The sequence below is a fragment of the Crocodylus siamensis genome, chromosome 4, assembly GCF_052110815.1.
Source record: "Crocodylus siamensis isolate JL-2025a chromosome 4, ASM5211081v1, whole genome shotgun sequence".
In the NCBI taxonomy this organism is placed as follows: domain Eukaryota; kingdom Metazoa; phylum Chordata; order Crocodylia; family Crocodylidae; genus Crocodylus; species Crocodylus siamensis.
Window position 1 is genome coordinate 93,351,888 of NC_143398.1, and position 22,854 is coordinate 93,374,741.

Consider the following 22,854-nt stretch of genomic DNA (forward strand, 5'->3'; position numbering starts at 1 on the left):
CCTTTCTGCCCACCTTTGAGACAGAACAGCAGTTATTTAAAACTTTGAGGGGAAAAAGCTGAAGTCTTGTTCCTGAATAGTCTGTGCTATCAGAAGCAATAGAAGTAGTGCCATCACTATCAAACAGCAAATAATGATTGAAATCACACCCGGGCATTTATTCCATCAGTAACAGTTGAAGTGAATCAGAACATAAGCAGCCTGATTAACCCATGTGGCTTGATTATTCTCCCAGTTAGGCTTTACATAAAAAACATATTCCAAATGTTGTATTCAAAGTTATTTGGAATTACTTTAATATTGTAGAACCAGTAGATTTTTTTTTAGCTGTCAGAATTTAACTAGTAAAATTAAGTTGTGGGCTGCTGCCTTCATACTTTGAGAGCTCTTTTGTTGCCGTAGCTGACATAGGCCGAATCTGAAGGTGATGCATCAGTAAGTTCACATAGCTGTCATTCTGATTATTTATTTGTTTTTTTTCTAGATTACGCATTCCCAAGGAGGTGCTACACAAACACTAATGGATGGAACAGCACAAAGAATACAGATTGTCCCAGGTGATTCAGGACTGTCTTTACCACAACGCATACAGGTGTGTGTTAGCTAAAATATCTTGCAGTAATACGATACACTTATCTTTAGGGACCTACCCTTACTTCATGGTGGAAGTGGGGTGCGTGGAATCACCTTTAATTTTGCAGGTTTCCCTTTACACTTCTCCACCCAGCTGACTGGTGGAGAGGCCATGTGCTTGCACCTTGCTCCCAATCAACAGGGAGACAAAAACTGTGGTTTTAAATATGGCGCCATTTTTACCTCTTGCCACTGATTGGCTGAGGGGCCCTGGAGGCCCTGAAGTTTGTTGCTGACTGGCGAGGAGGCAAAAACCGTACCATGTTTAAAACCATGGTTTTTGCTTCCCTACCAATCAGGGGGGAGTGGTGGACACCTCTGCCAATTAACGGCTGGGGATGGGGGATGGCATGTGGAGGAACATTAAAAATTAAAGGAGATGCTGTGCATGCCACTTCCGCCATGAATTTGGTAGGTCCCTACCTACCTCTTTCTTTTTTTCACATGTCCTTCCTTTTTAATTACTTCCTGATCTTTTCTTCAATGTAACTTCAATGTAAAGAGAAATATACCCTTGATGACAAATTCCTCTGTGGTATATAGTGACTGGACTTCATGTTGTCACTTGCTTTCTGTTGAAGGGTTGCACAGCCTGCACTCTTGTAAGTGCCTTGTTTCTTTAAAACTGAACAAAACACTGAATTCCAAGAAAATACCTGTTGATTACCAAAGATGTTTTTATGCATAGTCACAGAAATAATATTGTTTAAAGGATTAATTATGTTTATATTTTTATAATTCAATTGCAGTGTTTGAAAGGTTTTGCAGTGTATTTTAGAAAATTCTGTATGGATCATAGTTGAGGATGTGTGTGACGAAAATGTGTTACTAACTTTTCTGAACTCCTTGATAGAGTCTCCATATGGATATTGTTTGGATGTACTAACAAACATCACTCACCCTAGCACTCTCATCAGAAATCACACCTTAGGTATCAGGGTTATTTTTTTCCCAACTTTCTATCAACAGACAATATTCAGTAGATATTTAACATATTAGTATAGGCCATTGCCATGTTTAGGTGGATTAGAGCACTTTAGGAAAGAAACCTTTCTTTAAAAAAGTATATTTGAAGCCCTGCAAGTGGGAGGTAGGGGTCCTATTCTGATCTCATTGTAAATTCTTTTTCACTTTGTCTTGCAAATGATTTTTTATTTATGATTGCATATAAACACGCTAATCAAAATACAGCTGTTAAGGTCATCGTCACTGCTTGTGGTTTTCACTTCATCCTTCACTTATTTTTGCAGTGCTCCCTAATTCATTGCTTTGTGTGCAAGCTTTTTCCTCTTTCAAGGCCTTTCATGATTCAGCCCCTCTCTTCTTGTGCCTCTTACTATATCTCCCTTGCCTTTTTGCTCCACCAATATGAATTATCAGTTGTATCTGTTCTTGTCCCCTTCTCTTTCACTGTCTCCATGCTTTCTTCTATCCTAGGTATTATTTATGGACTGCCAGCCCTTTTTTTTATCCATGAGGGCACTTCATCGTCATCTTCCAAATCCCTTCTCAGTGCCTGTGTGCTCTCAACATCAAGATTGTACATAGACCTCTTGATGTAAAACCATAAGCCTCTAAACTGCCTGAGCCAAATGATGCAGCTCAGTTAGCATAAAAACACTAGAGAGTCATAAACCATCATGTAAACCAGTCACTGGAGGGGGAAGCACATATTTTGTAAGTGGGGAGTACACATACAATGAATTTGTTAAATTGAATATTTGCTTGTGTATCAATTGGAGATTTTGGGATGGGTTTGGTGTCTAAAGGGACTGGTATTTTCAAGAATTCTCAAATCATGCAGTTACTACTGAAGGTAGCTGAATGGTCTTCTTTTCCTGTCTACTTTTCTGTCCCATCTCAGTCACTCATTGCCTATTGTTTCAAAATAGACAAAAAACACTAGTGTGCTCTGCTCCTTTAAAGAGCTGAAACCGCTAGGGGAAGAGCCCTAGCAGTGAGTTGGAAGCCTGCTGGTTACCAGGGCAGCCAGAACGAGCTAGTGGCCCACACCTGCCAGCGGTCAGCTGACCAGAAGGGGCAGGGCCTGGCTCACATATAAGCCCCAGGGCTGAGGCCAGAAAGGTAGTTCCCTGCCAGTAGCCAAAGGGGAAGGAGCTCTCCCAGAGCAAGCAAAGGGGAGAGGCCTTACTGCAGGAATGGCTTCTGATACTGTTGAGGGGCAGAGCATTCCCCGGTAGAGTTTGAATGAAGCCAGCCGGCTTGAATTTATGTTATAGCCTTGGGGCTTGCAGGTTGATTTTTGTTTACAAGACTGGTGGTTTGGGTGAGGCTATTGGGGGATGGAGAAGGCCTCATAGGGGGCCCATGGCAGTATGGGGACCCTGGTGCCAGAGGGGTTGCGGCATTTGGGGTCACAGACCCCAGCGCCAGAGAGGGGGCAGCACTTTGCAGGGCTGAGAAAGCCTAGGTGCCAGAGGGCGCAGCACTCTGCAGGGCTGCAGAAAGCCAAGTGCCAGGGAGGCACAGACTGAGACAGGGCTGCGGAGAGCCCAGGGAGGATAAGGGGGCCAAATTACAACAAGGCTCAGACCAAACAATGTCAGTACCATCTGCGAGGCTTGGGGCACAGTAAAGGGGTAGTTGGAGCCACTTATAGCCCATAAGGCTAGGGTGCCCCGAAACACCTGTGACATCTGTTTTCTGGAGTGGGATTCACCAGAGGTCCAAAAAACCCACGGGGTCCAGAGACTTGATCAAGACCGTGTCCAAGAGGACTTAAAGGCAACCTCCCTGTCATTCATACCATCAAAGACGTGGTGGGTGTGAATAGAGGGTGCCCATTGAGCCAACTTGGCACGGTAAGGGAGCCTTGGGGAGATCACGGCCATCCTGCAGGACCCCATCCTGTGAAAGTATGTACCATAGCAGAATGGAACCCAAATCCTGAATTGGGTCTCCAGGCACTACAGTAATACAGATCATGTTTAGCAATAATAAATAGAGAGACCTGGTAGAAATTTACTAGATTTTTCTAGTAGTCTTCCATTGAAAAATGCACTTCTGTTTCAAAGACAATTTCAATAGGAAATGTTCAGAATGTTTAACTTCGAGTTTATTTAATTTTTTTAAATTTTGATTTAATATATATATTTATACTTATTTAATTTTAAAATGATAATATTCTGAACAAAACATTTTGGCAATGTTGAAACAAAATATTTCAGTGGTTCCAAATTAGAATACTTTGGGAGTTTAATTTGTGGAAAGTGTTTGATATTTTTTTTTTCAGGAAAGAAACCCCCTCAAATGTCATTTTACTACTAGATGATAATACTTGCTCCCACCTGGCTCTGTTTACATGGAGTATATTGTAATTATGGTTCTGTATACCTGAACATAGTAAAACAAAACACTGAATAACTTCATATTTCTCTAATTTATGCATGGAGCAGTTTCACAGATGTATTAAAGAGCTGCCCAATTGGAAGCTAAGGCTTCTGAATATAAAAAAAAAAAAAATACCACTTGAAAAGCAGTGAGAAGAAACTTATCCTGGAGTACTACAGAGTTTTGTAAATGAAATAACAACTGAAAAATCATGCATTCATTACTCAAAGCAATGAACTAATTTCCCTGTTTAATCAAATGCATCCTGTGGCAAAATTCAGCTTCAGATTACTAAGAAATGCAATACCTTATTGAACTCTGAGATATTCACAGTGGAGGGTGGCTTTATAAGCGATTTTTCTTCTTTTTTTCTAGTTAATAGATTTTTAGCCTCAAGTTGTCTGCTTAGATGGATTTGTGTACTTTTGCACAGAACCCTATTGACTGCAGTGTATTTTGGGGGGGTTTATCTAGATTTGATAGACATACAAAAATAACATACAGTAGAAATCTATTAAAAATAAGCAGTCAAATATGTCTGAATGATTGCTAAAATTCCAGGAAGGAGTTCTTTGAGTTTTATAGTGTACAGGTTTTATAGTGTACAGGTAAATAAACTATAATGTAAAGCATCTATTGAACTGGAGAAAGTGATTCTTTATTATAATATGTACACTTTGTTTTCCTAAAAAAAATCAGAAGTGGCCAGCCTAGGGGACAGGCAGCCTATGTGTGTGGAAAATGTCAGATTGAGGAGGATACAGGCAACACCGTGGCAGATAGGGCAGGGAGCAGAAAGCAAAGCAGCTGCTTGGGTAAGAGGAGATTGGAATGTTACTCAGGAAGGATGCAGGGCTAATGTGTGGCACTTCTTGTCAAAAAGGTTGGCTCCACTGATATAAACTATGCATGTATTTTTAACCAGGGTGAAAATTTAAAGGAGGAAGCAATAATAAATGTGCTAGCCTGGGCCAGGGAGAGACTTATTTTTCAGTTTTCATGTGAGTCAGAGATTTCTTGGTCCTCTTTGAGCTTCACTCTAGTTTTTATGCCCTTTTTTCCCAACCCATGAATGGGAATATCGGCTGCTTGCAGATGTCAAAAGAACCAAAAATGGTGCTTTACTTTAGACTCAGCATGCTCCCATGCCAAACCCAGCACATGCCCAGAAAAGGTAGCGTGTTAGTTGCACCTGGCTTTCTCAGCATGTGTAAAGATTGGGTGCTTTAGTGGTCTTTTTTTGGCAATTTTATGTAATAGCTGATTGAATCAGCTATTAGATAAAAGCACCAAGAAGCCCCACTTAAGCACCTGATCTATACAGATGCTGCAGAGCCACTTTGAAGTAATACACTGCTGGCTTCTGCTCCCGACAGAGCATATTCCCCACCCCCATCTGGCGGCACCCATTATTTCTACCTCATGCCACCAGGGGGCTTGTGAGTAATAAGCATGTGAAAGACTGAAGTGTCTAAATCAAGGGTGTCAAAGATAGAGCCCCTGGTGCTGCCTGTGGGTCTCAGTGACCCACAAGTAGCATGCAGTGTGCACTAGATGGCCCTGCATGATGCCTGTGGAGTGGCTACTATGTATAGCACAGCCCCAGAGTAGTTACGTGCAGCTTGCAGGGGTGGGTCTTAGGCCAAGCAGCACAGCTCTGTGCCAGCCGCAGCGGTGTCTCCAGGGCTGTATGACCTAGCCACGTGGCAGTCAGAGCAGGACCAGAATAATGGGCTGGTCTGTGGGTCCAGTTCAGTCAGACTGGCTCTGAACCACTCATCTGTGGGCCAGATGAGTTTGACACCCCTGCTCAAAATACTATACCAGGCAGTCCTCGACTTACGGCTTTTCGAGTTAAGACAAACGGCATTTACAACATTTGTAAATTGACACCCTGTTTCGAGGTTCCCACTCCGGTTTTGCCTTTACAATGGTCAACACAGCTGCATCCAGCTGGTAAGTCTGTTGTGTTCGTGGGGAAGGAAGGAGAGCGAGGAGGGGGCTGGCAGTGGGAGCAGCGGTGAGAGCCACTGGACAAGCCACCACACAAGCAGCTCCCAGACAGGTGGCGCACAGCAGCACAAGCCACCCCACCCCCTCCCTGCGCAGTGCTTGCCCCAACCCATGTCCCAGCCCCAGTCCCTCCCTCTGTGGAGGTGTTGATCTGCCCCCACAAGCACCTTCCCTCCCCCACCACAACAGACTTACCAACTGGATTTGGCTGTGTTGACTGTAGTAAAGGAACCAATCCCCAATTTATAACATAGTTCCTATGGGAAAAATTGGTTCTGAGTTACAACTTAAAGATGCAATTTCAGGAACCAGTTGTGTTGTAAGTCTGAGGACTGCCTGTAGTAATAGAGAACATACAAGGATCTGCAAGGAACAGGTGGGCATTAAAGTTAACTTTAAGTAAAAACTTCAAATTAGGGTTATTTCTACTGTCCTATAACTCATCAATAGGCTGAGGATTTCTGTTTAGAAAGATTCTCTTTGATTTTTTTTTTAAAATAAATTGAGCATCCTTCATCAAAGACTTGTTTTGCTGGACAGAGTTGAGAGAGAGACTGGCAGTAATTAGAAATAGGTTTTATAATAGAAATTGGCTTCAGCCTTAACTGTTGTACCCAAATCTTTAAGATTCATATCTTCTGACATGTTGGCAAAATGTACAGTTAGCAAAACGTAAATGAATATGGACCCGCTTTATTTTTATTTGAAAATAAGAAATAAATGAAAAAATATTTATTTTTATCCTTAAAAATTATATTCTTGATTATTAAAGGAAACTTATTGCCAGAAACATTCCTTAAAAGAAAGAAAAGGTGGCAGGGAGAAATATAATATTTAGTTCATCTTCTTTAGCAGGGGCATATGTGCAAGGATGTTAAATAAATGCATGTATTCCAGTGGTGCCCAACTCAAATGACTCCCTGGTAACACTATTGCCATTTGTCCTGTTGCCAAATATCCAACTCCACATAGGCCCAGAATACACAGGTCCAGGGACTGGATCTTGGTTACCCCTGGTATATTCAATTGAGAATAACATTTTTGCTTGCTCTACTGTTCATTGGTGGTTGCTAGAGGACTAGAGCTACTAGAGGAGTGATTGAATGAGCATTAGAACTTAGAGTAGGTTTTCTAATGTTCTAAAATTCATGGGAGTGAGAGTATTGAGTTTGTTCAGTGATCTGTAAAAAAAATGTGGACCATTTACAAAATTTGAATGTGGTTTTAGATCAAGATTTCAAACACCTCTAAAGTTTGTTTATGGATATGTTTTATTTTCAGTGGTTTTTTGCTTGAGCTTAACTCACTGGGAGAGGGCAGTCCTGTACATAGAAATCAAACACAAAAGTCCCTTTCTTTTTGGTGCAAGTTAGGGCCCCAAAATGAACTTAACATACCATAACAATTTGAGATAATGCATTTATCAGATAGTCACAGATCAGCAGACGGGCCAGAAGATACAGATTGTTACAGCACTTGATCACAGCACAACAGGCAAGCAGTTCATCTTAACAAATCATGATGGCTCTACCCCAAGCAAGGTGATCCTTGCCAGACAAGAATCTACTCCTGGAAAAGTTTTCCTAGCAACTCCAGATGCTGCAGGTGTCAATCAGCTGTTTTTTGCCTCTCCTGATATATCTGCGCAACACATCCAGGTAAAGCGTCCACTTTTATTTTATAATATTCAAATAGGATAAGAAGAGATGTTTGTTTTCAAATATTGTCTGTGCTGGTTTTGTCTTTTCAGTCTTTTTAGTGTATATAATCCCTGATAGAATTTGAGAATGAAGGAAGTGATTTCTTCTTCAGTGTGTGTTGTAGTGTCATGTTTTTTTGTACTCTTTTAAGTAAAACTCAAAAAGTATAAGGGTCAGTGGGATAACATTTACAGTGCTTGTTGCATAAATTATTTTGAAAAGAAGGCTTGAGGGAGAAGACATTGAAGGCCTGTCAGATTGGGTTGGGATGCCCGATCCAAATGTATGGAAAGCATGGAAGGACAAAAAAGGTGAATGTAGTTGTGTCCTTTCCTTTTTTTTTCTCGTGTCTTTCAAATCTGACAAGCTGTGTCACAAGTTCTTCTGCTGTAGCCTCAAACTTGCAACCTCTGGTCTGTCAACCATGAGCCTTGACACCCTCACCACCCCAGCCCCCGTGTAAGTTGGGTAAAGCAAAGAATTTGGGGGAAGATGGAAAGGCTGTATTTAATATTTGTTGTACTTTCAGAAGTTATCATGCAAGGCAGTGATTCTCAACCAGGTTATCATGCAATGTTAGTACTGTTAAGTATACAGATACAATTCACAAGATAAACCCAGAAATTTCAACTAGAAATCCATAGTGTTAAAAACGCCCTGCCCTACTGTGGTCCTTCGGAGTTCTTTCCAACAGAAGAATTGCTCTGTTGTTTTTCTGTAGTCAAAAAAACCCAGTGAAAATTAAGAGCTAGCATTTTCTGAAAGGTGCCTTAAGTTTAACAAGGGGTCCTTGAGTCTAAAAAGGTTGACAGCCACTGAGGTAAGGCCTCTGGAGTATTTGCAGTCATACTCTGTTTTCTGTTGATGAATTTTTCAGTAATTACTATTTTTAATGGCAATTTACTTTCTAATTTTCCCTTCATAAAACACAAGGCTTTCATTTAATCCTACATTCTCCTCATGTTCTTTCCTATCTTTTCTCCTAACTTGTTCCTGCATCTGTAGTTTTATGCCTCCTTTGGTTTTGCATCCTTCATTTGAAACAACCTACCGTGTCCTGTGCACAAAAATCTCTTCCTATCTTTGAAATCCTACTTTGAAATGTATGTTTTATTCAAAGCCTTTCTCCATTCATCTTTTTACTCAAAGTGACTCTGCATCATCTCACATGGCAACGCTGGTTTGGTCTGTCAGTTATCCAAGATAGGTTGTGAACTCTTGGAGGTATGGACTTGACCTCCTCATGGGACAAATCCTGTTGACCTTGCTTAAATAAAACTCCTGATTTCAGTTTGTTTGGCCTATGGAAGGACTCAAGGAACTTCTTGCATGATCTATATAGTGTCATGATCATATATAGTACTGAATTATAGGAACTGTGGTGAAATTAAAGGGTCATTTTCTATGCTTTATCATTAAGATAAGTTGTTATTTAAGTGATTTATTTAAAAAAATAACCAAAAAATATTAGCAATCAGATGTAGTACCTGAAATAGTAAGTGCTTGTTTAACTATACCGGAAATGAATGTGTGTATGTTTTGATCTATATGAGCATTACCAAGAATTGAATTTTAAAACTGTTTTAGAAATACCTGTAACTCTTATCCCTCTTCACTGACTAAAGTTAATGCTTCAGCCCAAGTTCCTATTTTAATCAAAATTTCCCACCGAAGGGTCTTGTTTTGATTTGGGCAACACAAGAGTGAAAGACTCAACAGTCCCACAAGAAAGCATTGGAAATGAGACATGCTTTTGAAGTGTCCCAGTGTTTAGCTCTTTCTAATGGGATTTCCATTTTTATTCATTTCTGTTTTGCATAGTTCTTACCATCAAGTTGATGTTTGCTAATTATGCAGTTACATGGTCCTTTTTATTATGCAGTGTGCTTCATTAGTTATAATATTTGAAGTATTTGAAGTTGTAGAGCTAATGATCTACTGGTACTATTGCTGTGAATAGCTTAATCCCTATGGACACCTATGCATGCGCCAGACATCTGCTCTAACATATGCTAATTAACACGGGTCAGAGCATACTCAAATAGAGTCTCCTGGAGCATGTTAATTAACACACTCCAGCAGCCTCCATGTCACATCCATTCAGCATTCTCATGCTTCAAAACAACAGTGGGGGCGCTTGAACTAAAGCCACCATTTTGAAGCTGGGGACGTTGAATACAGATGACACTGCAGGCACTTTAGAGTGACTCTTGGAGCTCCTTTACTTCAAGCGCCCCTTCTCATACCTCGGCACAGGTGTATAGATGCCTTTATTATTACATTTAGTCATTGGAATATTCTTAATTTTCCTTGCATGCAATATAGCACAGAAAGCAACATGCTCAGATGACAAACGTTTTTCAAAATACAAATACTTTCTGCAAAAAAAGTATCTGGATAGGTTTTAGTTTGGCCCTTGAAAATTTTCACCTTACCCTGATTGTTGTTTTTCCTTAGCATACTAGTATGTCTAAACACAGGCAGCTATCAAAGTCATATATGGTAATTGAGGGGACTTGGCACGTTGTACATCTGCATTTTAGAAAGGGGCTTCTTAAGGATGAGATTTGCTTTTTATTTTTTCTTCTTTTAAGTAAGAAAGAGAAGAAAAATAATGTAATATTTTTTCCAGATTTTAACAGACAACTCTTCTGCAGAACAGACCCTAAATAAAATATTTGATCTCTGTGTTGTATGTGGAGACAAGGCATCAGGTAACTTCTTCTACATTGACACTTTTTGGAAGCAATTTAAGGTTATTCTTTAGAGACTGCATGATTATATACATAGGTATATTCTTTTCTCCATTAGAATGCTTTAATACATAATTTGATTGAATTGTCCTTTCATATAAAAACATACCAAGCATAGCTAAAACTGTCCAGAAATGAGAGCTTTTAACTGTAGCTTTAATAAATTAGCATTTGTTCAAACTTTTGATTTAAAATTATTTTCGCTTGTATTTTTATGAAAGCCTTTTCATGTTCACGTGACATAATGGGCAACATTCAAATTAATAAGTTGACAAGTCATTCAGGCACCTACATTAAAAAAAAAAGTAAAATGAACTGTTTCATTTTTACTGTTTTCTGAAAGACTTTAAAATTTAAAGGAAAAAGTATCAGTGAAAAAATGTTGTTGGTTACTCATAATGTGTAACAGGAAAGGAAGACTTTATAAAGTGTTCTTACAAGTTATTTGATCTAGGTAGTTTGATTCATGGTCCTTGAAATAGCTGAAGTTATAAGAACACTTTATAATTGAATTAACAATCAGGAGAGTAAAATGTGCATATGAACTGTTAAGATAAACAGGGAAAAACAAGAAGTGCTCTGCTCAGTGTTATCAGAGAGCTTAAAATATGGACAAGCAGTATGAAAAAAGCCAATGTCAAGAATGCACTGGTGGCTGAGGAGTCCATGGAGAGCTCTGGTATCCATCCTGACTTTTTGCCAGCTCTGTCATAACCAAAGTCTGCCAGAATTTGAACCCAGTTAGAACAGGAAAATAGAATCTGCCACTTACACAGAGCTGCAATCTCTGCTTCTCCAGCATTGTTTGGCTGAAACTTTCATCCTGTCTGTGCACACTCTGCACGAAAGGACGTGTGTGTGGGGGACACACACGACTTAGCTGAGTGTTTATATATTAAAAAAAAAAAGGCTAGATTTTAGCTTATGGGGAAGTAATTTGTCCCATCCAACAGTCTTTATGAAGTCTCTATGATAGACCTTAGTTAGTACATCAGACCTTAGCTGTACCTTCACTGGCACTTTCCATTAAAGTTTCCATATCTGAGGGAGGCTGAAAGAGAATGGATAAGATGCGAACATAGAGGTGACAAACATTAAGGGGCTGCTAAAGTGTTTCTCCTGGAAAGGAAAGGAAGAGTTGGAGTAAAATACTTGGACTTGGGCTGGTAAAACAGTTTCATCAAAAAAATGATGGTTTGTTGAGCCTAAAGCTTTCGTTCAGAACATAAGTTTGACAGACTTTTGACAAACTTTTGCTAAATGCCTGGATTCCCAGCTGGTTGACCCCACATCCAAGGAACCTAGCGACCGTCTTGGACTGCTCAGTGAAACTGGCATTCTTGTCTGACATTTATATTGAAATTTACAAGAGCACCAAATTTTTTGGAAAGCAGCTGCATGATCCAAATGGCTGTTGGCTTGCCAAGTGTTTGAAACTAGCTTTTATCAATACCCTGCAGACTGGAAAGCCAGATTGTGTGGGGTTTTGTTTGTTTGTTTTTTCGGGGGGTGGTGTTGGTTTTTTAAGCAAGTTCTGTTATCAGTGAGTTTGAATAAAAGAATGGAGGTACTCTACGTAGAGCTGTTTTTGATGCACTCAAGTTGAAAAATAAGTGTTTTGGAAAATAAACCAAACCAAACAAGTGTTTTATTTTTAAGTCATTAATTTCAAACTGCATAAAAGCATTCTCTCTTTTTCTTTTCTCTTTTTTTAAGCATTGTGTGAAATGACATTCTTGTGCCGTGTGAAATGACATTCTTGTGCCATTTGAAATGGTTAACAGCATTTTGAACAAATGGTAAACGCTGTGAATTTTAGATACTGAAGCAGAAATTTGTAAAGAAAGAAAAATACATAGAAAATTAAAATGTGTTTTCCTTGAAATCTTGAAGTAATCCACTTTTGAGACATGTCTGATAGTTGCCTATACTTTGCCTTTTGCAAGGACTGATCTGTGTAAATCACCAATATTTTCAGACTTAAGTCTGTAAAACTGAAAATGTATTTAAGTAAATATCAAGTATAAAGAGAGAGAATGATAGCAGTGTCTTGTCTTATATTGTTCTGTGACTAGGACGTCATTATGGAGCAGTAACATGTGAGGGATGCAAAGGATTCTTTAAAAGAAGTATACGAAAAAATTTAGTTTATTCATGCCGAGGAACAAAAGACTGTGTTATTAACAAACATCACAGGAACAGATGTCAGTACTGTAGGCTGCAACGATGTATTGCTTTTGGAATGAAACAAGATTGTAAGTATGAAGAAGAATTGTAAAAGGATATGGATTTATTATGTTACATTTAACAAGTCTTAGGAAGGTTTGAGCTATAAAACATATACTTAATTATATTAAAATCAAATTGGGGTGTACCCAGGATTACGTACTATAAGAGGCCTACCTAAATAGTTTCACGAATTTTGTGCAAACCATGAAATCTGCGGTTGCCCACAAAATCCAGGGTTGCCCATGAAACCAGTGAAAAAACCTTAATAAGTTCTTATTAAGTCTTCCCTTCCCTGGCGGGCCTCACAACCTGCCCTGGAGGGGAAGGCACTGGCTGGTAGAGTGGCACAAAGGGGGCAGCAGACAAGATGCTGACTGCCTTGCCTTTCTTCTCCCTCCCTGGGCCTCTCTGCCGGTCATAGAATCATAGAAAATAAGGGTTGGAAGGGACCTCAGGAGGTAATCTAGTCCAACCCCCTGTTCAAAGCAGGATCATCCCCAACTAGAGCATTCCAGCCAAAGCTTTGTGTATCTGGGTCTTAAAAACCTGCAAGAATGGAGATTCCACCACCAGTGAGGATCTTTTTCTTAATATCTAACCTAAACTTCCCTTGCTGCAACTTGAGAACATTGCTCCTCATTCTGTCATCTGCCGTCACTGAGAACAGTCCAGCTCCATCCTCTTTCAAACCTCCCTTCAGGTAATTGAAGGCTGCTATTAAATCCCGACTCAATCTTCTCTTCTCCAAACTAAATAAGCCCAGTTCTCTCTGCCTCTCCTTATATGTCATGTGCCCCAGCCCCCTAACCATTTTGTTGCCCTCCACTGGACTCTCTCCAAATTGTCCACATCTTTTCTGTAGTGAGGGGCCCAAAACTGAATACAGTACTCCAGAAGTGGCCTCACCAGTGTTGAATAGAGGGGAATAATCACTTCCCTTGACCTACTGGCGACACTCCTACAAATGCAGCCCAGTCTGCCATTAGCCGACTTAGCAACAAGGGCACGCTATTGGCTCATATTCAGCTTCTTGTCCACTGTAACCCCCAGGTCCTTTTCTGCAGAGCTGGTGCCCAGCCAGTCCATCTTCCAGGTCATTGATAACAACATTGAACAAAAGCAGCCCAGGACCAACCCCTGGGACACCCCACTTAATACTGCCAACTAGACATTGAGCCATTGATTGCTACCCTTTCCCAGTGCTCCAGCCAGTTTTCTATTCAGCCAGTCTGTTTATCCAGCCCATATTTCCTTAGCTTCCGTGCAAGAATGTTGTGGGAAATTGTATCAAAAGACTTAAGTCAAGGTACACCACATCCACTAGTCTCCCTGCGTCCACAGAGCCAGTTATCTCATCATAGAAGGCAATCAGGTTGATCAGGCATGGTGAATCCATGCTGACTGTCTACTTCCAGACCCAATGAGAAGCCCTAAAGGCCAGGTGACATGGCTGTACAGGCTGAGCCCTAAAACAGTTCCACAAATGGAGCCATAAAGACAGATTATTCATAGAGTATTATCCAGTGGTTCCTAACTTTTTTAATGTCTTTAAATAAGCTAAGTAGATTGAGGCCTATTTAAAATTATGTATTTGTTGAGACTATAGTTTACAAGCCTGATTCATGGCACTTTTCTGTGGTGGTTCCATTAATGAAAGTGGAGTTAGATTATTTTAAAACTGCTCTAACAGAGGAAAAAATAAGTTCCAAATACTTTTAAAAGTTCCACACTTTTAGTCAGCATTTTTGTTTTACAATGACAAAAACCTATACTTACATTAATAGTTTGTTTCTAGCTATTTTTTCTTAAGAGAAATTTTCCATGAGAGCCCATAGAATCAGACTTGCTACTTTGAGCTTTGAGGCCAGCCCGAGTAGACCAAATTTCCATAGGCAGCACAAAGAAGGAGATGGTGGTACCCTTTTGCAAATGAAAGGAGCAGCTTCCAGGAAGGGATCCAGACAGGAGAAAACACCCTTTTTCTTTTCTTTTAAGCAGTCTATGTTTGGTATCGATAAAAGGAAAATTGACGTTATTGACAATCGGCTTTTTTTGCCGGTGTACCCAATGATATCACTGATAAATGCTACGTGCAGATGTGCACAGGCATACGACCAGGAATGCCGCCCGGCAGCTTGGAGAGCAGTATCTGGCCAGTAAGTCTGTGGGGAGGAAGGGGTATGGGGTATGGGGGAGTAGATAGAGGTTCCCACGGTGAGGGAGGAAATAGGACTTGGGCAGGGGCAGGCACTGCCAGGACACGGAGCCATAGGTGGCTTGTCCAGGGGGCACAAAGGGCGGGGGTAGGGGGGGCCGTTTCCAGCCATTGCATGAACTCCCAGGGGAGGTATGGGGGACATGTGCCCCCTGGATTTGTGCGCAGGGTGAGGGCTGGCTGCTTGATGTGGTTCGGGGCTGGGGACTGTACTGGCCTCTTCTGGGCAGGGGGGCCTGGGCCAGAGCTGCACTTGGGGAGGGTAGCAGCAGCACTGGGAGGAGGGCTACAGTGAAATTTTTGGGGTGGCTGTAGCCCACCCCATAGTCACCCTTCCCAGTGCTTTTGCTGCCCCCCCGCCCCAAACACAACCCCTGCCCAGCCCCCTCCCCACCACCAGGAAGAGGCCAGCACATCTGCTGGCCCCGAGCCCACAACAGGCAGCCCATCTTCTCCCTTTGCTCAGATCTGAGGGGACCATGCCCACCACGCTTCCCTTGGGATGCATGCAGCAGCCAGGAGCTGCCACTCCCTCCCCATCTCCCATGTACCCCAGACAAACCTCCTGCAGCTCTGTCCTGCACCCTGCACCGGCTGGGCAGCACCTGTGTCTGCCTGCTGTCTTACTCCCTCCTTCACCATGGTGGGGGGCCTCAATCTGCCCTCCCGGCCACAGACTTACTGACCAGATGCCAGGCTGCATATCGACAATTGGATCGGTATCAGCTGATATGGCTGGTTAATAATCAGCCATTGGAATCAGCCAAAAAAATCTCTATTGGTGCACCTCTTTTTTTTTTAAATTTAATCTTAAATGTAAAAATTATTGCCCCTTTAAGTTGTTTGGCGTAGGGAATTTAACACCTTTGCCATTCTAGTAGCCATAACAAAATGTATGTGTTTACCTAAAGTCTTTATTAATTGCTTTAACTTCTGTATAAGATGCATTTCCAAAGATGTATTTTAAACTGCAGGGTTCTCTGCTGTAATTGGAAACAGTGCGTTACTTCTTAGGCTGTTGTTTGTGATGTTACATCTGTTAAATTTTGAGTTGTCACCTAACAGTTAATGCACCATTTTGTTAGCTGTTCAGTGTGAGAGGAAGCCTATTGAAGTATCACGAGAAAAATCTTCAAATTGTGCAGCTTCTACGGAAAAGATCTACATACGGAAAGATCTGCGCAGTCCATTAGCTGCAACTCCAACTTTTGTAACAGACAATGAAACAGCAAGGTACATTTAACATGTATGATATTATAGGGTTATTCATGGGGCCTAGAGTTAAAAGGGTCCTTAAGTGGTCATCTAGCCCAGCCATTTGCTCCAAAGAAATCAGCAATCTCTGAAGCATTCCTAATTGATACTTTTCCAGTTTGATCTTAATACCTGGTGGTGGAGACTACATCCTCCCTAGCTAATCTGTTCCAGTACTTAAGAATCCCTGCTTCTAGAAAGGTTTTTTTTCCTAATATCCAGTGTAAATCTGTTGTTGCAGTTTAGGCCCATTACTCCTTGTCCTATCATCCGTGGATCTGGAGAACAGTTTGTTACCTTCGTATTTGCAGTATCTTTTTACATATTTGAGGAATATAACTTTGTCCCTCTTTGGTAGTCTTTTATCTGGCCTTAACAAAACTAGTTATTTCAGTATTTACTTGTATGCCATGTTTTCTAGACTTCTGCTTATTTGTGTTGTTCTTCCCAGAACCATGTCTATTGGTTGGCATCTTTCATGAAGTATGATGTTAAAACTGGACATAGTATTACAACTTACTAGTCCTGAGTTTAGTGGAAATCTTGCTTCATGTTTTAGACCCCCTCTGCACATTACATTTTAAGGCATGATTAATCAGTTAGTCATGCCTTAAGTGGTCACCCAACCACATGTTCAAGCAGTTAATGGTGTGATAAACGAGGAATAAGCTATAAAATTATTCCACAAAATACATGTAATAACTTTGTAGCTGCTTCCTATTATGCCATTATTTGAATGTGTGGCATGGGGCCCCTGTGCCTGGGAGCCCTGTCAGTTGATTGAAATCTTAGCCGAGAGGCCCATGTGCAACCTGAGCTGCTAGCTTCAGGGGGGCTCCCATACACCCCTGTGACTGGGAGACCTTGACTGCTGCAATCTCCCAGCTGTAAGTATGCACCACCACCTGCACAGCTGAGAGATTGAAGCAACTGCGATATCCCAGTCACAAGGGTGCATGGGGTACCCACACAGCTGGGAGCCACGTCAGCTGAGGGGGCTCCCAGATGCAGGATGTAGCTTCTTCCCAGCATAGTGAGAGCCTGGGATTGGGCTCCTCCTGCACTAGCAATAAAGTGAGATGGGATCTAATTCACAGTCCTAGTCATGCCTCCTGCCATGCATGTGTGGTTTGGCAGGAGGCACTGTTGTGTGGATTGTGTATTAAAGCCCAACATGCCTTTATCTGCACATATAGAGGGGCCATTAAATAAAGTAAGATTTGACATCATAAGAGTAAAATATATGCCTTTTTTGTTTTTCAGGTCAACAGGCCTACTAGAGTCAGGAATGTTTGTTAATATTCATCAGTCTGGAATAAAAAATGAGCCTACTGTGCTGATGTCACCAGATAAGGTATATGATTACATACCTAAAATACCAAATGAACTTTGAATACAACCAATTAGGGGCTTTTTGTTTGTTTTGTTGTTCTGATGTGTCCGTTGTCAAAAGATTCCTTTTAGAAATATTGACCAACTTTTACAAGGTTACCCACTGTTATAGATATTTCCTTTTTTTGAAAACTGACTATAGCCCTGCTTAACAAAAGTACTAAATACTTTTTTGAAAAATATGTCCACTCTTCTTTTTAGAAAAGCATGTCCTGGGCTTGACTATTTTACATTGCTTAAACTGATGGCTAGATCTTTTCTTGTACTTTTTACTAGTAAATTTTAATGTTTGAGGTGCTCAGAGATTAAACCAAGTGAATTTTGTAGGTCTAAAAATAGTTGAGTATCACGTTCAAATTTGTTAGGGAATATGGACCCTATACATTATCAGAGAGTTAAAATACCAGCTTTGATTAGGAGAAAAAACTAAAAGCAGATGTCTGCCATGAACACAGGAATTGCAGAAAAAGAACCATTGGGAGAAAATGTATCTGGGCTCACACAAATTTCTCAGTAAGAAAGAATGAAGAATTCCAGTGCCAATATGGAGATGGCTGATGAGCATGCACTCTAACAAGTTAAATTAATACTAAAAAATGTTTGGGAGTGGAGGGAGGGTTAAGACTTTGTCCCCTTCTACTACCAACCTGAATGGAACAAACCCAACATGCAGTTCTCATGAATGTGTACTGCAGGTATGCTAAAAAATTTGGTCTTGTGAAAGTTTGCTCCAATTTTTGCAAGTTGAGAATCTGGAAGAAATAAAACATAAATTCAGGCCACTTTACTGTGCCAAATAGTAGAATTGGTTGAGTGATATGAGGTGTTAATACAAAGTCCGTATGGCAGGGCACTGTAGGTGCCTACCACTTTAAGGGCGAGAAACTAGCAGCTGGCAGGTGCCTGATGGGGGCAGCCATTTTGGATCTGGTGCTGCCCATATAAACAGGGCATTTTTGCTGCTGAAGGCCAGGCAACATCATCACCTGGCTGCAGGGCTGCTGGTATCGTTTGGAGGTAAGGCAGGAGCTGTAGGGGATGGTCAAAAGGCTCCTGGTCATGACCTAAAACTGCACCTTGCCGGGAGTGGGTGGCCTGGTGGGGCTCTCAGTGGCGCGGAAGCCCCCAGGAAATGCCAGGCCAGTTATCACCCCGGTGAAAGGTGGGTAGGTGTGCCTTAACCCTAGCCCTCGCCTTTGAGCGGGTTTATGTACCATCAGAGGTAGTTGGGGCCAGGCACGGTTGTGGCCACCTGAGCCCACCAGGGAGCAAACCCTGTGGCCCCCCAGTGAGGGGGCGGTCTGGAGCCCCAAGTGAGAGGGGACGGAAATTAGGACCCCAGTGAGGGGAGGAATAGCCCCAGTGAAGGGGGCTGAGATCTGTAGCCCCAAGCGAGGGGCGGTGTGGTAGCCCTAAGTGAGGGGGCAGAGTTGCGGAGCCCCATTGAGGGGGTAGCAGCAAGTAAGGGGTGGAGATCTAGAGCCCCAAGTGAGGGGGGCGATGTGGAGCCCCAAACAAGGGTAGGGGGCCCAGGTAAGTCTTCGGAAGCCTGAGGCCAAGGTTTGGGCCAGAGGCTGAGTGAAGGGGGCTCGACCCCAGAGTGAGAGAGGCGAGTCCTGACCCTGTAAGTCCTCCACTGCTGGGAGGCTGAGTGTGGGTTGAATGTAACATCTGTAGTAACACCACGACCTGCTGCCCCAGGGGGGAGTGAAAGTCTCCTGTGAGACCCTGGGGCAGCAGTCGTGGTATGAGGTACCCCAGCTCCCTACATCCAAGAAGGTGGACCCGGAGAGAACGTGGGGCTATTTAGGCCAGAAGTAGAGTGCCCTCTCAACTGGTCCGTGCTGGGGCCAGGACCAAGATGGTCAACGGGTTAGGTGTCTGCCATGAGGGGCACTCAGAGTTGTGGATCTGGGACCCCGCCTGGCCTTGGAGGTAAGGCCAGGGCCTGTGTAGGGCTGAAGGTCCCAAGTGGGGACCATGCCCGAGAGGGGAGCCAGCTACAGGGAACTTGGCAGCCCAGATGAAGGCCATGTAGGCCGCCTGAGTGGAGGGATCAAAGGGAGGGTCCTACCAGGAGAATTCTGGAGCCTATTGTGTGGCTGGTGTGACTGTTAACATCTGGATGCCCTCTGCGAGGTTTGGGCTGCGTTGTAGGAGTGGTACGGCGCTGCAGACACCCCCTTATATTGGGGTGCAAAGAAAAATGAGCGGCCTCCTGCCTTATTTAACAACTTACTGATCTTCCAACAAGTCGTGGTGGGCGAGACAGGTGGGCAGCATGCCCAGAGGCAGGTGGGAGGGCGGCAACGGCTGGCCTGAGAGGAGCCCACCTCTCCACAGTCAGTTTGATATTACCATCTGTTTAGATGTTTGGCACCTGTTATGTAACAATGCTGAACACTGAGTCAAACTGATGTCAAAATGTTATGGAACATTTAAGACATTAGTAGGCAGAATCCAATTTATCAACAAACTGGAAAGGGAAAGAGGGAGCATCTGGCATTGTGTTTGGAGACAAATCAGTTTGAGCCATGTCTAATTATCAATAATTCCAGCCAGTTAATGGCACCCATTAATGCCTTACAGCATAACAAAAACTCCTGCCATTTCCTTCCAGTAGAGTTTAATGGATTGTCACTCTAGATTGATTTATCTCCAAGATAGAAAGAAACAGCAATAATGGTGGGTGTCATGGATCTTCCCCAAAAAGGAGAATAGAGAGTAGAAAGAAAGAATTAATCCCAGAGAGGACAGAGGGAACTTGAGTGGCATAATAAAAAACCATTTGAAGCTGAGCAGTCTGCTGTGCTGTGGGACACAGGAACTCTTAAGCCCTCTCCGCTTTAAAAGACTTCCTTGGGAGCTGACCAAAAAGAAGGAGCTCTCTGAGATACAGCTGCTACAGATCACCAGAGAAGAGCCAGAGTCTCAAAGCCAGAGGCTTGCCTTTGTAAAGCCATACCAGGGCTGGATTCAGGGGATCTTTCAGAAGAGGGAGACTGAATAAGGCCTCTTCTTGCAGAGTCCGAGGCAGAGCTTCCCTTGAAAGCCGTGTGATCTGTGACCTGGGGGCGGGGGGGAAGAGGGGACATATGAAGCACCCAGACCAATCCCTACCCACCCACAAGTGTGGGTGAATAGAAATCCTTAAGCCACTGGTTTTGGAGGGAGATAGGGATAGAGAAGAGGATTACAGATTGCACAAGTCCTTGAAATTGCAGGAGATGGCACTCAAGATCCCTGTAGTGGACATGGAGTGCAAGGAGCCCCTGGTGTGCAGAAATGAGCTCAGTCCATACAAGCTATGCTGTGTATGACTGCACAATAAGAATTTTTCAAAGGAGCAGTAAGCTTTTTTTACTTTTTTTTTTTTTTTTTTACCTTGTTCTGGTTTTTGCGAGTACCACCATTGTGAGAAGTGTATGTTAACTACTGGTAAAAAGCTAATGGGGAAAAACTTTGAAAATTAGATTGCAGTCTCTATTTATGGCATTACAGGCGTTATATTATACCCGCTACTGAAAATAATTATTTTAATATGTTCTGTATGTAAGATTACGTCTTCATTCCTTAGTGTGAAAGCTGGATTTTTCCATTCCCATATGATACTAATGTGAAAGAATTAAAACTATTTTTTTCTTAGGTTGATGCGTGTCAAGGAGATTTAAGCACGCTGGCAAATGTGGTAACTTCATTAGCAAATCTCAGTAAATCCAAAGACATGTCTCAAAGTAGTACTGAGCTATCTATGATTGAAAGTTTAAGCAATGGAGATACGTCATTGTCTGAACTCCAGCAAGAAGAACAAGCGAGCAGTGATGTCACAAGGTAAGGCATACTACATCTTTAAATAGTTATTTTTTATGGTCTCCTTGCCACTTCAGTACAGTACTTACATTTTACACAAAACAATGCAGTTTATCTTTAGGAAAAATCATTACAATGGCAAACTGAACAACTTGAAGAATAATAATACAAAGGTTGTTACTTGTGTTCTCAATAAAGTAACTTGGTAATTAAGTTCCCTTGTAGAAATAAATACTAGCATATTTATGGTTGAACAACGGCATTCACGTGGCAGACATTGTACAAACCTTTGTATTTATTTTCATCTGAATCATGTAAGTGGTGGTGTAGGTGTAAGTAAGATAATTGGCATTACAGCAGCACTAATCCAGTTAATTTTTCTGTCCTCGTCCTGCCCACCCTTTTATCAGCAGCTCATGCAGTGGTCCAAGAGTAACCAAGGCAGTATTCATTCACTACATACTTTTCATTCTATGAGAACCAAAAATCTGCTATATTATACCAATGCAGATTTGGACTAAATCCACTGGGACAAGGATTGCTGTAAACCAGCACAGCTCTGACTTCAGGAGATGGTCTGGCCTTATACATTTAGTGAATTTACTTTGTACAGTATAAATGCAAGTGGATTTTGGCACTTTCTTGTGTTATGTGTCTCTACCTCACTCAGGGTCTTACACAATCCCCACTGAAGTCAGTGAGAGTCTTTTCCATTGACTTCAGTAGGAGCTGGATTGGCCCTTTACTATTCTTTGTCCAACCAGTGCACCAAAAGAGAGAGAGAGGATACTGAAGACTATAACAGTGTGTGATTATGTACTTCAAGACTCTGTGATGAATGCTTATAAGAACCCAGACATAAGGTTGCACAGGTAAACTTCGCCTTCACTTTTCACAAAAATCAAAACTGATCTAAGCCTCACTGTATCTAATTCTCTTTATATTTCAGTTAGATCTGTTGTGTTGTCTGTAGCTAACTAATAGCCCAATTGTCCGTATACATTCTTTATGGGTATTCGGCAGATCTGTATATACTTATCAATAAGTCGGATAGATAAAAAGAAAAATAGAGTTATCCTTAATAAAGGAAGGCTATGATATGCATAACAAATCTGAGTAGACCTTTTTCTCATTTCATGACCTCAGATTTAATTTCTTCTAGCCAGGCAGTTATTCTAGATCAGGGGTTTTCAACCTTTTTTAGCAAGTGTACCCCTTTTGGTGTCGGAGGCCGGATGTAGGGTGGGGGTTGGTACTTGCATGCAACTGCCGTCCACTGCTCCATGCCACTACAAATGTCCACTGTGCCACCACTGCACCCTGCTTTCCCACACCCAGTTCCACGTGCAGCTCCATGGGCTGCTTACAAGCTTCACATCCGGCCAGTTGTGCGCCCCCCATCAGCAGTGTCGCATGCACAACCAGCCATGAGAAACCGCCATGAGGTGGTGGTGGCGGTGGCCTCTGCCGCATGCAACCCCCCTTTTCCCCCACCCCATCAGGC

The 22,854-nt window shown here is 42.1% G+C and overlaps 1 protein-coding gene across 7 annotated transcripts in view; it reads left to right on the top strand.

The window, feature by feature from the left end:
- NR2C1 (nuclear receptor subfamily 2 group C member 1) overlaps positions 1 to 22,854 on the top strand; it is a 92,180-nt gene that overhangs the window by 38,622 nt on the left and 30,704 nt on the right. For 6 of the 7 annotated variants that reach the window (XR_016441828.1, XM_090042897.1, XM_090042892.1 and 3 more), the window contains 8 exons: positions 485 to 592; positions 7,425 to 7,655; positions 10,330 to 10,411; positions 12,526 to 12,705; positions 15,980 to 16,127; positions 17,412 to 17,502; positions 21,187 to 21,371; positions 22,115 to 22,222. Coding sequence is in view for 6 of the 7 variants with exons in the window: in XM_090042897.1 (XP_089899023.1) it covers positions 485 to 592; positions 7,425 to 7,655; positions 10,330 to 10,411; positions 12,526 to 12,705; positions 15,980 to 16,127; positions 17,412 to 17,502; positions 21,187 to 21,371; positions 22,115 to 22,222 (1,133 nt within the window). In the remaining variant the exon portion in view is untranslated. The remainder of the gene's footprint in view (positions 1 to 484; positions 593 to 7,424; positions 7,656 to 10,329; positions 10,412 to 12,525; positions 12,706 to 15,979; positions 16,128 to 17,411; positions 17,503 to 21,186; positions 21,372 to 22,114; positions 22,223 to 22,854) is intronic. The other variant, XM_090042896.1, reaches the window with a different exon arrangement.